This window comes from Calypte anna, chromosome 9 (assembly GCF_003957555.1).
Source record: "Calypte anna isolate BGI_N300 chromosome 9, bCalAnn1_v1.p, whole genome shotgun sequence".
NCBI classification, from domain to species: domain Eukaryota; kingdom Metazoa; phylum Chordata; class Aves; order Apodiformes; family Trochilidae; genus Calypte; species Calypte anna.
In genome coordinates this window covers 10547087-10564120 of record NC_044255.1, presented here as the reverse complement: position 1 = coordinate 10564120, position 17034 = coordinate 10547087, and the positions used below count along the sequence as shown (strand labels likewise).

The 17034-nt window shown below is 36.9% G+C and overlaps 2 protein-coding genes across 3 annotated transcripts in view; both read right to left on the bottom strand.

Moving 5' to 3' along the window:
• Nucleotides 1–1115: 1115 nt before the first annotated feature.
• RNF7 (ring finger protein 7) lies at nt 1116–7522 on the bottom strand. Of its 2 annotated transcripts, none has more exons than XM_030456462.1 (3): nt 7313–7522; nt 4120–4167; nt 1116–2972 (listed from the first exon to the last, which is right to left on the bottom strand). In XM_030456462.1, the coding sequence occupies exons 1-3, from the start codon at nt 7488–7490 to the stop codon at nt 2854–2856; spliced, it is 345 nt and encodes a 114-aa protein (XP_030312322.1). In that variant the 5' UTR covers nt 7491–7522; the 3' UTR covers nt 1116–2853. The 2 variants fall into 2 exon arrangements, with proteins under 2 accessions (XP_030312322.1, XP_030312323.1); XM_030456463.1 differs by having other exon boundaries at nt 2916–2972; nt 7320–7522.
• A 9295-nt stretch (nt 7523–16817) lies between these two features.
• The window catches only part of RASA2 (RAS p21 protein activator 2), a 43298-nt gene continuing 43081 nt past the window's right edge, over nt 16818–17034 (bottom strand). The window contains exon 24 of the mRNA XM_030455818.1: nt 16818–16851. Within this exon, the coding sequence (XP_030311678.1) occupies nt 16821–16851 (31 nt within the window). The 3' untranslated portion in view covers nt 16818–16820. The remainder of the gene's footprint in view (nt 16852–17034) is intronic.

The following is a 17034-nucleotide window of genomic DNA, read 5'->3' as shown; positions in this document are numbered from 1 at the left end:
CAAGAAGGTAATAAAAGCTTTAATTTCAGGTCCTGAAATCCTGCAGGGTCTCTCTAGACTTAGCAAGGATACTACCACAGCTCCAACTTAGAGCACCAGTAACAGATGGCTGGTAACTGGGGACCTAAAGATGAACTCAAGCTTATACCACCTATTCATTTACTCATATCTAGGCAAATCAAGAAAATAGCCAATATTTATGGTATCTGCAGCAGACACGTTTTCAGCTCCCAAACCAATTCTGCTCCATTAGTCAGAATCTTCCTCAATTTCTGTGGAACAAAAGCTTTCTCTAAAAAAACGTAACTTCATACAAAGCCAAGCGAAACAATCTAGTCCTAGGACACACATTCATTACTCCACTCACTTTTGAGAGAAGACTCTAGCTAGATCTGCTGAACTATCCAAATCCACCCAGCATTTAATAAAGAGTGTACAGAAATAGGTCAACATCAACCTATCAGTTGATAATAGCTACTTAAGTTTGTGTTACCTCTTCATAAGGCAGTATGTTTGGGTGAAAAGCAACACTGCTACATTTTGCATGTACAAGAGGTGAACAAATTCAAGACTAAAGCTGGGTACATATCAAGACCTATGCTAATAGAACGCCAGGATACGATTTGGTACAGAAGAAAATGTCTCTGGTGCAAAGCTTATAGAAAGACTGGGACTTAAGCTAATCTTCTCTAGATCACAGAGAAAATATGCAGGACTTAGAGTTCACTACCTCACATTCTAGGCGAACCTCTAGTTACTGGTCAACAAGATACTTACACTGCACATATATCAGCTGCTGATTTCAACAATAACTTTCTTAATTCCTCATTTGTGTTCAAGCTGACCTCCTCCGTTGGATCTGACACTTTGAAAAAGTTATACATTTGTAATTCTCAGCTACTCTTGTCATGCACATGACATGAATTGAAAGCAAGGTGAAAACTAATTTGGTACTTTCCACATACACCTATAAAACAAAGCAAAATGAAAGAGTAAGTCCTCAGATGGGACCAGACGGAATTAGAAGAGGTTAGAGAACAGAGCATGTGACCAAATTTTGGCAAAGAAAAAAGGTAGTAGGCAAGATAAAAGTTTAACATCTACTGCTAAAAATTATTTCCACAGCCAACTAGATTTTCTTTTGCAATCATTTTGGGAAGAATCCATTTACACAAAACAGAAAAGCTAAGAGGAAATACTCCACAACAAGGGAAATGCTACAGGCACTTCATTATTACTGTAAATCTGTTTTGTATTTGTTTCCAGTTTTAACACAGACATTATCTGGGATAATATCAACCAACAACAGGTACTGTGACAGTAACACAGAGGATTTGTTTTTTTAATCTCAGTGTGTAATGAGACAGTATCTGTATTTAAAAATATTCAAACTTTTAAAAACAAGATTACAAGTATTAAACAGAAACACAGTAAACTCTGCATGTATGCTTGAAGACAGATTGCCACTAGGTCTACCTTATACAGTGAAGATAAGCCTCTTCAAATATATTACAATAAACAGAACTAGACAGAAATACATCTGCTGAGAAATGCATTAATCCTAAACACTTTAGATGTTAACTTTGAAGTAAGCAATGATATACATATAATACTTCTTTAATTTTGCCCAGATTTATTAACCATTTTATTGAGCCTGAATTTTACAGACTTAGAAGTCATAATTCAACTCTCTATTACATATATTAAAGAAAAAGCCCACAGTGTTTGTTTAGATTAATGGTAATTACTTTGGATCTTTAGGGAAAACACAAAGTCAGAGGCAAGTACTTAAATATTTGTAAGAAAATGAAATCACGATTCATATAGAAAAGTCGACATATTGACAATTTCCACAAAAATGAAACATTTCCTCCCACTTGCAAAACATTGTAGCCAGTAAAACAACAATACAGAAATTTCCATTAATTCTATGAAACCGCAATTTAACTTTTTCCCCTAGATTTAGTTAGCACCTGCTTTCCTTGGGAAATTTAAATAATCAATTTTGTTTGCTTTTTATACTGTCTGTTTGCTTTCTGTACTAAGTCAGCTAACCAGTGAGATTGTTTATACCCCTAGTTAAATGATATCAAACACATGTCTAAGCACAAAAAGTGTGGATTAAAAATACGTCTCTATGATCTTTAACAGATAGATAAATAACAAAAATTCTTAATGTGGTTAAATTTAATACTATGGGCGTAGAAATAATGTATAGAATATAATACCACAACAGACTTAGAGATAAAACAAAATAAAATTTTCTAAAGTCATAAAGAGAATCTAAATTAGAAATCTTTAGTATACTGTGATGCAAAAAGCACAGAGCAAATGCTTTACACAATATTTTAGATGAAAAAAAGGAAAGTTTCTCAAAAGCTAACCAACAATGGTTTTGTATACAATATTACTTAGAAAACTATTTATTTATCCTGACAGTAAACTATGCACTGTTTCAGACTTAAAGATGGGGCTGCCCTTTCAAATTATTTCATCTATGCAAAAACATTAAATAAATTGTACTTGGGGTATAATCTTCATCATCACATTTTTATGCTCTGATACAGTCAATATTCAAATGGCAACAGCTGTATCTGCTAACGATGTAGTGTGTCTCTTCAGTTATGCAAATATCTGCAGTAAGACTGACCATTCATTGCCTCCCTGTATAGCAAAGAGCATGGAGCAATACCACGCTGTCCTTCTAGCAGATAAATTAAACAAATCCTGCCATGATTGACATTTCATTCTTTTGTATGAGAATATAACAGAAGACATACACTATTTCAACAAGTTCAACAGAAATAAAAAAAAAGAAAAAAAAGAAGAAAAAAAAAGCAACATCCAGTGGTTTTATTTGCCTATTCTTTGGACTACCCAGTCCTGCTGGCAGAGAGGACAGCGATTATTCTGTTTCACCCACAAGGACATGCAGCAATTGTGGAAGGAATGATTGCATTCTCCCCAAACCACTGAAAGAGAAGAAAGAACATGTTCCAGTCACACTCAGCTGTCCAGTCAACTCCTACAGCAAGGTCCAAAATATCCTTCCCAGATGTTTATGTAAGCTTTATAGACAAAAAGGGTCATCACTGATTTATCCTCCAAGACTAGATTATTATGGTCATTTTGATGATTATTAGTTCTCCGTCCTTAATCTTTTTATTTATTTACACTTATAAAAAAAGAAAAATGCATACAGTCACCTCCTTGTATAAAATAACACACCTCTGTGAATGTACAAATACATTTATCAGTTCTATCAATAAAGAACTGGAACTAAAGTTCTTCACTTTATCTTCCCTAGAACCAAAACAGAGCCAATGTTACTGACTTATTATCAAGCAAGACAGTTTCACCAAATTCTCATCTGAAGTATCAAGGAGGGCACTTTTCACACAGTCTAGAGTCTCAGAATGGGATCTTAAACCAGAAGTTATTCACAGGCTACAGTTGTCTCAACACAACAAAAAGAGTTATGCATTGGCCATCTACTACTGAATAGTATTTGTTACTTAGTTTTTTTCCCCTTATTATTTTACATTTTCCTTACTGGAACATAAGGGTACCAGTCAAAGACATGTAAATTACACTTTTCTTTGTCAAAGAGACTATCTTACATAGGACATTTAAAGCCTTACAGACAACTCAATGAAAAGTCAACAAACAAGCAACTGCCTCCTCTATGTCTGAATTACAACTGGGAAAACCACTGCTTTCTAACCCAGAAAAATGTTTAGAATTTTTAGTGGTATTTTCATTGTGTGTTCCGGCATGCGTTTCAGAAGAAAAAAAAGAAGCCTTTTCCTACCCACTTCAGAAGTGTACATTATAACTTCAGTTATGCTTAAGGTGAGAGAAACTCAAATGGCTCAGTTGCATGTGTCTTGACTGCAAATTTAAACCTGTTTTGTTCTAGAGAATGTCTGAAGTGAAAACTAATTTTAGTGCTCAAAAATAAAGCATAAATTATTACCAATGTAAAGATATGACACAATACAGAACAAAACACCCGTTTACTTTTGAGCATTAATAACATCAGTATTCCTTCAGAGTTTAAAATGCACCCTACTGAGTGAAGCTTCAATTGAAAAACAAGGGAATGAAATCACTACATACCAACACAATCTTCTTGTTTGTTTTCAGCTTGACATCTAAGACAGGCATCTAAAAGTAAACAAGAACAAGACTCAATTTGATTCTCAGAATTCCATCTTAAGAATAGGTTTGTCAGAGCAAAATATAAACTTTAAAACCAATTTTCAAAGGTAAAAATCCCAAGTTTTGGTGTGCAATTCATCCCTTTAACACTGAATAACCCCCACATAATTTTAAAACAGTGCACATGACAATGAAATATTTATCTGAAAGAGATCAGAAGGACTAAAAACTGTCCACAAGTTTTGTTTATTTTCCATTGCTTTGGTATTTTCATAACTTCTGCTGAAAAAAAGCCTTCTCCATTTTGTAGATATAACAACCAGCAGATTTGTGCCAAGGCACTCAAGCATATTAAGACCAGAGCAAGCACAAAGCCAAGCCCTAATTACAGGACTTTGTTTTTCAGATGTCAGCATATCCTTTTACAGAAATCATTCACAATTTTGATATTTTTAGGCCATACATCTCTCACCACAATGCCCACCTCCTACATTACTTTTCTATATAGTAATTTTCCTTAATAAGTACCTGCATGTAATTTTCACTGTAACAACATACACATGGAAACATAATGGTCAGATTGATAAATTATCATACAAAAATAGAACAGTATCTTATTATTTATATCTATCATATTTAACACTCCAGTCTGTGGTTATAGGAGTGTATGGCAAGGTTCAGGGCTCAGAAAGACAGACAAATTACAACATCCAGGCTTAAATTGTGTCATACACACACAGTAGAAAAATGCCTCTTTCTCCTTTGCCTGACATAGACATACAAGCACATACTATGCATGACAGAAAAGTGTTCAGCTATTGTGGGAGCAAAGACAAGGTAAAGAAAGCAAAGACCTCTAAAGAAAAGCTAATAGTTTAAACAAAAACATCCCACATCTTAGATCTAACTTACACATCACTAGTTGGACCACCTTTTCCTATAAGACAGAAGCATAACGTGCTGCAGGAATTTAGATTTGAGTATTTTAGCTTTCTATGCCAGATAGGGCTGGTACTACAACTTTGGATTCCTCTGTCCAGGTATTTCTCACTTTCTCAGGTAGTAAAGAACACAGAGGGCAGAAACTCTGAAACAGTTGCCCTTTACTCACTGACATAAAAGCAGTAAAGTTTCCACTTGTCTGTCCCTGTAATTTTTATTTCCATAGCACCTAACGACCAACCTCCAGGAAAGACTCAGTCAAACTAGTTCAACTTGTATCACGGTACATTGAAACAAACTGACCTAGGGCAACTTCAATACGTGGGGCAGTAAGCTGTGACAGTCTAGCAGTCACTAGAAAACCTGCTTTCCTATCCTAGAGCTAGATTTGCAATTTTAGGCAGAGAAGCACTACGGTGAGCTGAGGACAGAAATCACTACAAACCAAGCTATCTCAACCCCTGCATCACAGCCTTAAGGGTGTCAGGTAGCTAAATATTAAGCAAATCTAAGTCAGTACCATTGTAGCCCTGCCCATCCCAGATAAAGCATCAATTTTTGCTCTTTTTCCCTTGTGCTTCTGTGATTGCTAAAGCCCAGGTTGGTTCAAGGAGCTAAACCAATAGAAAATTAACCCAGCTAACTTCCTTCCCCTACAAAAATCAAAGAAACTAATTTTCAACAGGTGCCAGCTTGAGCCTGGCAGTGCCTCTAAGCTAAGGTTACTGCAGACGCAGTGGCTCTACAGGAGCCAAATCAGGTCTGGCAGGGTCAATATGAAATTACTAAACTGAAGTCAGTAATGATCAAGTTTCATGTTCTAACAATGTGGTCTGTTCTCCAAAAAACAGTTACCAGATTTTTCTGTTACCAGATGAAAAATACTCCATTGGACTGGTTATGAAAAATAATTAACTAACATTAAAAAAATACTATAAAATATCTGGATTTTGTTCACTGAAGACTTTTTTAAAGTACTCTGTAACAGGCTTACTCGAACAGGGAAATACATTCCTAAAACTATGGATTACATGGCAGATAAAACAAATTTATTTCCAGAATTTATTTCTCTCTCTTCACTATACAAAAGCAGACTATCTTCAAAACATGCTTATATAAGCAGTGAATCTCCCACCACTTCAGTCTGGGCTGAATCTTTTTTTCCTCCAGTACACCTTTTTGCCTTTCCTGTTCCACATACGATGATCAGTAAAAACATGTATGAGAAATGACAGCACTGAGTATTTTGTCTCATTTCTGTTTAAGCCCAAACCTAGACTTGCAGTATCACACATCCTAGGCCTACAAAAGCAACGTGCTCTGAAGGGAATCCTGGTCGTTTCTCCTGCCAGACCATGCCAAGCCCAATTAGAAAGGACAGTTATGCCTAGGATGACTCAGCATAATAATAAAAATTTATCCAATAAAAATTGGATATAGATATGCAGTATGAGAATGTAAAGGCTTCTCAAAGATCCACAATAAGCATCATATTTGTAAAAGATGCCAAAAAACAACAACGATGCTTTCAATGAGGCTGCTTTCAAAGATACTGTCCAGATTTCGAATTTTAGTAAACTAATGCCTTACTTGTCAGATTTTTTTTTTTTTTTTTTTTGGTACATTCATGTGTATTAAATTGCACTAATAATTAGGAGGCTCAGGTGTAAATCCTAAAGATTGTCATTTAGCGGGTTTGGAAAAACAGTTTATAGCTGCTTCTTAAAAAACCAAGCACAAACAGCAGCACAGCACATCTGGCCCTCCGGTCAGCTCGGCTGTAACTCCGCGACCTCCGGGCGCTGGCACAAGCTCGACCAGGGCCTCTCCCCACGCTGACAGACACAGGGCGAAGCGCTCCGGCCACCCCCCGGGAGGGCAGCCCAAGGCCGGCCAGGGGAGCCCGGGGGTGCAGGGGGAGACGCTCCCGACAGCTGCCTGAGGTGACCGCGCCAGCCTGCGCTGGCTGAGGCGCGGGGGCTGCAGGGCCCTTCCCCCTTCAGAAGGCGCGGGGGAGGAAGAGGAGGCGTGGAGAGGGCAGCCCCCCCTCTGCCGGAAACCGCGTCTCTCTCCACCACCTTCCGTGCGAAGGGAAGAAGGCAGGGCGGGGCAGCACCCCTCCCGGCCCCGGGGCTCGGCTTCGCTGAAGCGCCGGCGCCCCCTGCCCCACAGCGGCCATGACGGCCGGGGCCTGGCGGCCGGCGCTTACCCATGACCTGCACCCGGCAAATGGCGCAGGTGTCGCATTCCACATCCCAGCTCCACATGGCCACCGCGTTCCACTTCTTCAGAGAAAACATCTTGTCGGCCGCGCCTGCCTTAGAGCCCGCAGAGCCCGGGTGCGAGTGGGGGGCGCCCGGCTCGTCCCCGTCCTCCACATCGGCCATGGCGGAGGGGCGGGGACGCGGCGCCAGACGGGCGGCAGAGCAGGGCTGCAGCGCCCCCTGGCGGCGACAGCGGGGCACGGCCCAGGCGGCGCCAGGGTCCGAGGCCGGGGGCAGAGGCTGCGGGGCGGGGCCGCGCACGGGGCGGAGGCGGGGAGGGGACAGCGGCGGCGTGATGGTGGCATCCGCGCAGCAGCGTGGGAGCTGGAAAGACTCGAATAAAAGGTGGCGATGAGCCGCAGAGCGGCATTTTCACGGGTGTCCTGAGGGGAGCGAGCCCCGCTGCCATGGGACGACTGCACAGGAGCGTAGCCGCCCGGTGACTACGTCTCCTGTCCGAGAGCTGTCGTGTAAGTGGTCAGTTCTTCATGGAAATGGTCAATTCAATAGGGCCACTTTTTAGTATCGGAGCAGACGGTCTGAATTTACGTGTTAATTTATCAGGGTGAATTTGTGAGGGGATGAAAAAACATCAGCAGAAAATATGAAAACTGTGAAGGACTACACAGTCCTTCATGAAAAATATTTACATATAAAACTACATATATCTTAAAAACTGGAGCTTCAAAGCATGTATAAAACCAACTAAAACAATAGACATCATTATTTTAAAATATTTTAGAAACCTACATTTCTTTTCTTTACCCAAATAAAAGTATGCAAAATTGACCTTTCCAATATAGTGCCCTGTGTCCCTCAGCTCTTTAGTAAAACTCCCCAGTTTGTTTGTAACTTTGTTAAATAATATTGATATTCATGTACAAATTAAAGACAGTGTTCCATTTAAATTCAGGAGAAACAAATTAAAGGAAAATTTAAAAATAAAACCATCATAGCACTTGTGAACCTGAATTGAAAGAAAATATATACATTGTTTTCCTCTGGTATTTTTATACCTTTCCCACAATTATTAAAATTTTGAGTAGACTTGTTATAAAGTAAAAAAATTGAGGTTCAAGCTCATTAATTTTCCATTATTTAAAATATCAACTGCCTCTAAACAGAGATTTTTTGAAAAGTCTCTCTTTTTTTAGAAGTTACACAGTATGCTTGTTTGTTTTGTCATCTCTAATTTTTCTAAGTATGGATTAGATGGAAATTCTATGCAATAGAATCCACTTCTCCAGTTCTAAGAGTTCACAAGAGCAAACTATGACACAGATAATAATTGTTTGGGTGCTGAAAAAATGTCCCACATTTGCTGTGCATTTTGCAGTACTGGTTTTAACCTGTAACCATTCCCTGAACTTAATCACTTCATGATGCTATAAAGCAGTTTTTTCCTGCACAGATGGGAGGCAGGCAGCAAAAAAGTGGTTCAAGTATATAGGAACTGCTCTAGGATCCTATGGATAGAAAGAAGTCAGTAAAATATCAAACACAGTCATTAAAACAATGATGATCCCTTCTTTTAGTCTCCTTCTCACCTCCTCATGTAAGAAGCCATCAGGCATAACCAGCTCCTTTAATGAGCACGTCAGTTCAGACGAGATGCAGCTCTGAATATATTCCCAAGGACTAGGATAGCCTTTGAGAGAAGAGACATTGCCAACATGAAACACTGTATTTAGTATTAGGATGAAAGGGATGTTTTGAAAACTAATTTTTTCAAAATAGAAAGGAAATAACTTTTGATTTGAGTTATGCTTGTTTGCTTTGTCCTGTCTACTCTTCCAAGTAAAACATGCAGTGCAGAACTTGTATTAGCAGTGAAAGCTGTAGAGCAAATGCCATACAGGTACCTTTAACTCTGTCCATATTACCAACAAATGATTTCCTTGGCTATTTGACCACCAAAAGAGGTGTAAAAAATTTCCAAGCCACTACTCAAAATACAGTCCTGGCACTCCAGAATACACCTGTTCCCTACAGACACATAAGGCATTAAGCAGGTGGCACACAGGAGGATGGCACAAATTATGATAGCCCTTTTGGTGAGTTTTCCCATTGTACTTTTTCACTGCTTTTAACTGTAAATAAGAACTCATTATTTCAGGCTGAGCAGGAGAAGACTGCATTTGCTCATCTCCTTCAGACTTTGCTGAAAATGTTCTATACAAAATATTTAAATATAGGAACTTGAAGTAAGTTCCTTTCAGCCCATCAAGGGATTTTTCAGCTAGAATTCTAGCTGCTCAGCCAATTGTGTGCTATACAATGGGAAAAAAACAACTTGTTTGGCAACTGTGAATGGGGATATAAATAACGGCAGGCATCCAAATTTGCAATATTATTTTATGTTATACAGTTTGTAATAAATTAAATTTTGGCAATAATTTCACAGTAAGGATGCAGTGTCATTCATCAAGGATTAATTCTGGTTTCTGATGGTGTCCATGTCAAACAATACTCATTCAAAGCTCTAAGTGACTCAAATAATTGCCATAATACAGTTTTCTGTTCATATTCGTAATCCCACTTTAAATTATCTTATGGATGCATCTTCAACTTCTATGAGAAATTTTTGCTCTCTATTCACCTTTTAAAATTCTGAATATTGCAGAGGTAGTGGTTTGGGAGAATGTACAATGCCTTTCATAGATTTTCATGAATCTTAAGAATAGAGATCTCTGCAAACAACTTGACTTCATTCTTTTTTCTTTCATCTTTCCTTTCTCTTACAACTTTGAGATTTTTGTTGTTTTTTCCACAGCTTGCTTATTCTGAAACATAGAATCAAAGATTATTATTACTAATAACAAAACTGTTATGGAAATGTCACTTTTACGATAAGGCAAATAACAGTTATGTAAGCATGTGTGTACCTTGGGCAACTAATGCATGTGCTGGATTGTATTATTACACTTACTGTTTGTTCTGTCAGTAGACTAACATACATCAGAACATCTAAGTACTGTGTCAATCTACCCAGCAAAGAATAAGCACAGTTCTGTTCCAAAACTATTTCTGAAACTCCCGATCCTCTAATGCATCTCTGTACCATTTTACCAGTAGGAATATGTTAAATGGGGCTATTAATGGCCAGCACTGATAATACTGGTGTAGAGATGAGGCCTCAGTAAGGGCATGCAGGGAGTCTGCCATAGTGGAAGATGGCTCAGGAAATCGCACTGTATCAACACACTAGCTATCACTTGGGACAAAACCACCTGTAGTACCTCTAAGTTTTACTTAGCTGCCAGATGCAATTGCCAAAACAGAAAATAGACTTCAATATTAGTATGTACAGAAGCATGAAGCAGGCGTTCAGAATAAACAAACAAACAAAACCCTAAACCAAACCAACAAACAAAAAGCCCCACAAATTTCAGAAACATACTACATTTGTGGAATAAACTGCATGCCACTTTTAGACTACGAGGATCTCGCTGGAAGGGAGACTGGCATGAGGAAATCACAGAAATATCCAGAGTAGCAAATTCAGTTTAAAGAAGCACATTCCCACCATTTTCCCTATATTGCTGCATACATATGTGACTTGGGATAAACTTTATACAAGTCCAGGAGTGAGTTCAAAGACAAGGAAGTACCGGTAATTCAGGTTAATTGTACACTTATTGCATTCAGTGGAACAAATGGTTATCATGACACCCAATAATAGAAGGCAAATCTTTAAGTGCTACCAAAGAAGTTAATGACTTTTGCATGGGAACCTATCTGCTGTAGGTGGAAAACCCTGTCTCATAACAGACCAAATGGTCCCGATTTTGCTGAGCTACTTTAATTGAGTCTAAACCCTTGAAACTTCTCCATTCTTCATACAACACCCAGCCTTACCCATCTCTCCTGAAGCAGTTTTCAAGCCAGTGACACAAATGTGCCTAACTAATGTATCAAATTCTATACATACTCCATTACTATTTGCTCATTGTTCTACTCTCTGAAGTAACTCAGCTATTAATATTCCCCCAGACAGTGCAGATTTTCAAGTTAAAAACTTGCCTCATAACCCATGTATTAAAAGTTATTTGTGAAGATGAAATGACACATATTTTAACTGAGGCAAGCAGTTTGAGAATGGAACTCCATTATTAATTGAAAAAGGAAAAAACCAAGTGATTCTTCTGTGCTGTTACAACGGGGCATATCCCCCACCTATTTTTTAAAATTCTGAAATGTTTGTCTTAATTGCAAATAACCTGTTTTTTATAGGGTTTTCCCACTTACTAATTTTGCCTGTCACCTGCTTTTTGCCAGCTGAGGAAGGCTTATTTTGGTATCACCTAGCAACCAGTTTCATGGTGTCAAGAAAAAGCAAAAGCTGAACAGGCAGTGTTCAATCTGGGGAGCTCCCACGCGTAAGCTTCTGAGCTGGCTGCTGAAGTAACCCTGCAGTAGGTCTGGTGTCTGGACTCTGATCAAGGAGCACAGACCTGCCCACACACAAGTCTGGCTGGCTTTGCAGCCTTCTATTCTTATATACATACTAACATCCCTCAAAATACCATCTTCTCTCTCTGCTCCCTGACACAGTGTTTGTCACTGGAACACCAGCCTGGAATAAAGCAAGGGATATCCTGCATGCTTTGAGATACCAGAGCCAAAAATCTTCTACACTACTATTTCAGAGGGACCAGGTAAGAGATTTTTACCTTTAAGTCTTGAATTCAAGTCAGACGGTAGATTTACTTTAGCTGTTCTATGATTTTCTCAGTTTGTTTTTTTTTTTCCTGTGTGGGAACAATGACCAAAAATAGAAGATAAAAGTGGGGAACAAAACCACAACTCCTTAAAGCAAACTAAATTGTCTGTTTGGTTTAATAAAAATTACTATCCTTTTGGCAAAACTGTTAACTAGACTTTATAGAAACTGCCACAGCATTAACAATAGTAATTATACTAAAATAATTATGACTTCAAACAATTAAAAAGTTTGATCATAGAATTTCATGGAGCTTCAAATTGCATAAGATTTATATGGATGAATGTCATTTTATATAAACATTTATTCTCTAAAGAATATTTTAAAAGCTATTCAGAAAGGTTGTCTAATAGTTTTTTAGTTTTTGGTTTGTTTTTTTAAAGCAACAAAAAATACATTATGGCACTCAGTGGCATGGTCTAGTAGTAACCACGGCAGCAGTGGATCAAGGATTGGACTTGATCTCAGAGGTCCCTTCCAACCCAGCTGATTCTACAATTCTTAAAAACCATATGAATTTCCTGAACACTGCAGCCACAGGATCTTTTTAAACTGTTCTAACTGTGGAGCAACTGATTATCAGACTTCTGTCCCTGAATTAGGGACAAAATCTACAAAGTTACTTTTTAAACTTATATTTTTAAATTAAGTAATTTAGTTAAATTAGTTTTTATTCCCAGTTCTTATAAGTCTACTCACAAACTCAATCTTAATTTTTTTTTAATAACTTCCTATATTTCTGAATCTCAGGAATGTACCAAGTATTGCAGCAGCCTCATCACAGTTGAACACAGTGACACTGATACAGTTCTCCTTACTGCTATTAAAGGACTTCTAGTTTATTCAATCTGCATAAATCATAAACAACTTACTTAAATATACTTCTGTACCCATCTGTGAGAACCTTAAATAAATTGTATACATTTGTCCATTCTCCTTGAAGTTGCTTCTACTTGCTACTGGAAGCTTTTGCTTATTGGCCTAGTTTTTATTCCATATACATTTTTTTCCAAAGACAAGTGAACCAGACCTTATCACATGAATAAATGTTGCAAACTTTGTGCTTTAAATACATACAAATGAGCAGAAATTAGGGATGTCTTGCAAATAATTAATTTTCAATACATACTTCTATTTTCTGTATATAGTCTATAGGTAGACTATACAAAGGTAAGTATATATGCTCACCTATTACAGACTCTTAGCCTGCATTTTCTCAGTATCTGCATGTGCATGCAGTATCTGCATGGTGGGTCAATGATATAAAAAAACCACGTGAGAAACTAGAACACTGATTTTCAGGGAATGCAGAGTCCAAGAAAAAACTCTTAAGCTCCAGAGGCCTTATGCCTCAATGACTGCCAGCCCAGCCCATACTCAGAAGTATGATAAGCACAGAACCTTCACATTGTAAATGGGAACCCCCAGTGTCATGGCTTGGAGACAAATTAGCTTAATGAAACTATTTGAGAAGGCAGCATACTAGCAGTGAATAGAATATATCTGCTATATCTGCTATTATAATCATCACAGAATCCTTACAAAAATGTTTTTCATGTCCACAGAAAAAAAATCCTCCCATACTTCCAATTTCATCTGTAACTCCTCTTTTCTAATCTGGCAAAGGAATGTAGTGATCACTCAGACTGGGCCTTAATACAGCTTACCTCAGAATAGATAAAAATTAATTTAAAAATGTCTGGAAGGTTTGCTCTGTAACTCCTACTAGAAGTTTTTATACGAGCAATAAAGGAAAACAGGTCAGCTCTCTGTACAAGGAAACAAAACACCAGAACATTAAAACACAGCTGTACAAAATCATCTAACAAAAAAATGCCAATAGGCACATGAGGAGAGAGCAGATGGCTCTCTCCTCATGTGAAAAAAAAGTGCCCACATTACATAAAAAAAAGACTGAGAAAAGCAAAATTTTTTTTACATTAAAGTAAGTCTGACAAATTACATAGCCTGCACTGGTACAGAGGCAGGTAATGAAATCAGGAAGCAAGAAAAAACTCGTCATCATATAACACTAATAACATAGTACAAGATATCCTGTAATACAGCAGGCTACTGACTGCAAACATTTTAAAAACTACCAAATTACTAAAGTTTCTCTGCAGGCTGCTATGCTAAATGATTAACCATCACTTCTCTCTCCAAACACTGTGAGAATGTTATGATGCAGTGAATGCCCATGCAAGAATGCTCAATTTTGGTTTTTATTTTCTGTCAACTATATTTATCTTTCTGCATCCAACTTCTGTATGTAAACCCCAATTATTTCAGTCTTCAGATAAATGCTAACGTTTTAAAAAGCCAGGCCTCACAATAAACACACAGTATCTCTCGTTTGCTGTAATTTATTTGTGAGTTATTCTCAAGCCATGTTACAAAACATTTTAATGTCTTGATAAGAAAATAAAATTTAAATAAAAATACATTCAAAAGTACATCAAAATACAAATTAAAACTAATGATAATTTACAATCCTAACAGAACTAATTACTGAATAACATCATCTTTCTAGACTAATCACAATGAAGGCAACATGTATTATTAATCATCCCACTTGTACCTAATTAAATTCTAGACCATCTACCGCATTTTAAAACATTATAAAATGAGAAATGAAATCTTAATGGTCACAAATATTCAATGGCCTTTGTTCTTCTAGCAGATATTCCAGTACCAGAGCAAAAAAAAAACCCCAAAAGTGCGTATTTTAGAACAAATGTTGCAAGTGTACACAATTTAAGTTTTAAAACAGAAATTAAACTTTGAAAACAGGAAATGACTGCAAGGAACAGAGACTTTGCCTCAGGAATAATCTACATTCAGCAAAACCAAACTTCCGACACTCAACCACATCCAGCTTTGTTTAATGGCAACTTTCTATTAATGGCAATTAATCTGACCCACTTTACCTTGGCAAAACATATTTCTTGGCATTATATTTCCTCTGCCATACCCCCCCATTTCAACTGTTGGCAAATAAAAGCCCCTTAGAATACATCAAATATGTAAAAAAAAGAAAAGGCAAAAAAACAGCTGAGGTCATTACATGATTGTAATGCTGCAGACATTAGTACTGAATCCTGGATATTGTAAAATAGTTTGTCTGGTATTAAACTAAATAGTTATTCTAACAACTTACATTCATTCCAAAATAGATTTCAATCCTGTCTTGCCAGTTTCCTTCTATTACAGAAAGCTTCCCTAAAACAGTATAATAAATGTTTAGTAAATTTAAACAGCTTACAGTTTCAAGCATCATGGATTTATAATCTATTTTCAAGTTACATTCTTAATTAATTTGGCCAAATCATGATTGTAAAAAAAACAAACCCAAAACACAGAAATCTCAACAAAAACAAGAACAAAACACCCCGCAGCAAATGCTCCAAAAATAAATGTACCACATATAGTTATTATTAAAAACAATATTCCAAGAAGTACCATTGTATTTAATACTGATGAAGCAAAGTTGCCACCATAATACCTTTGCTTCTTTCTGGTTATAGAGATATATAACCATAAACCTAACTCCTCAGATGAAGTGAGCAAAAATTAATCTTACTGAAGTCAAGACTGCCCATTTAAAATTGTGTTAAGTGGCAAATATGAATCCATGTAACTATAGATATAAAAATATTCACTGAAGCATTGCTTAAAGACAACACAATGTTGATCATTCAACTGATCGTAACAAGCAGATACTACAAAGTATCTAAAAATAATCTGGGATAGTCCAGATATCTAAAGTGCTTTGAGTGATTAGAATAAGGATTATTTATTAGATTTGGAGTCAAAAGGTGAGCCGGACCTAGTTATTACTTTTCCATAGAATAAAAAAGTGAAATAACACATGGGATGATGTAAATTGATCGCTACTTAACCACAATCTGTTCACATCTCTATTTTTCTGTCTGTAGGCAAATTTACTTTAAAAGAATGTTACTACCCTGCATTTCTTTTGAGTAAGAAAAAAAAATATGTACCTTAAAAAAATTGTTAAGAAAAGAAATAGTGGTCTAATGTCACTCCTTATATTACTCTCCCCAAATGTAAACAAGAGGTACAACATACAGGTTCCCTGATTTCTTCTTCTTTAGTATTTAAAAACAACTAACACTGGTAACTGCTGACCAGATTATTTGCAGCATACTGCATGACTTTGTAAGACTTCAGCTGTAGATGAAGTCGTGACAACAGTACAAGGAGAAATGTCAGATGAATTGTGTGTGAAGCTTCAGATCTTTTCCATGTCATAGTATCTTGGGATTTCTTAGTCAAGATCCGTATCAGCAGGGCAGGCACTCATGGCAAAGTCATGCAAGTTTGTAATGTAGGTATTGAGAGAGGTAATCCAACCAACAAATGCTTTGTGGATTTTCTTTCATTAACAAGCTTATATATTCAGAAAGTTCTTTCCAATAAGACAACAGTGGCAGAACATTTAGATTTATTCACACCTGTTACTTTAAGAACCTGGAACTTCAAGTTCTTCAGCATAATGTGAATAAACCTTAATACCAGATTTCCAAGTAGATTTTTTTCCTATTAAATATTAAATAGATTGTCAACACAACTAGCATTTACATTCATTCTTAAATACTTTGTAAAAATGCATATTATGAATTTTAAAAAACAAAACCAAAACAAAACCCTTGAAACACTCAAGAACGTTTCCAGTTTCTTTTTTCATCCAAGCATGCCAGTTTTTCTGGCTAGGAAACTTTTCCAACAATTGGATTTTCTCTGGAAAAAAAAATATTATATTTAAATGTTTTTAAGGTTAACATTTGCTTCCTCATCATACAACTTTAATTTATTAAGAAAACCTATATATTTTGCATAATTTCTACCACTACTTGTGAAATTTCATGATTTGTGGAAAACTGAATACTTTCATGTGATACCTACTAAATCCAAGTCAGTTTT

Excerpts from the sequence above, each read along its gene's own strand:
- RNF7 (XM_030456462.1), bottom strand. The coding sequence starts at position 7,490 with ATGGCCGATGTGGAGGACGGGGACGAGCCGGGCGCCCCCCACTCGCAC. Across the intron at positions 4,168-7,312 it reads TTGCCGGGTGCAGGTCATGG|ATGCCTGTCTTAGATGTCAA; the intron begins GTAAGCGCCGGC and ends GTTTACTTTTAG. Across the intron at positions 2,973-4,119 it reads CAAACAAGAAGATTGTGTTG|TGGTTTGGGGAGAATGCAAT; the intron begins GTATGTAGTGAT and ends CTTCTCTTTCAG.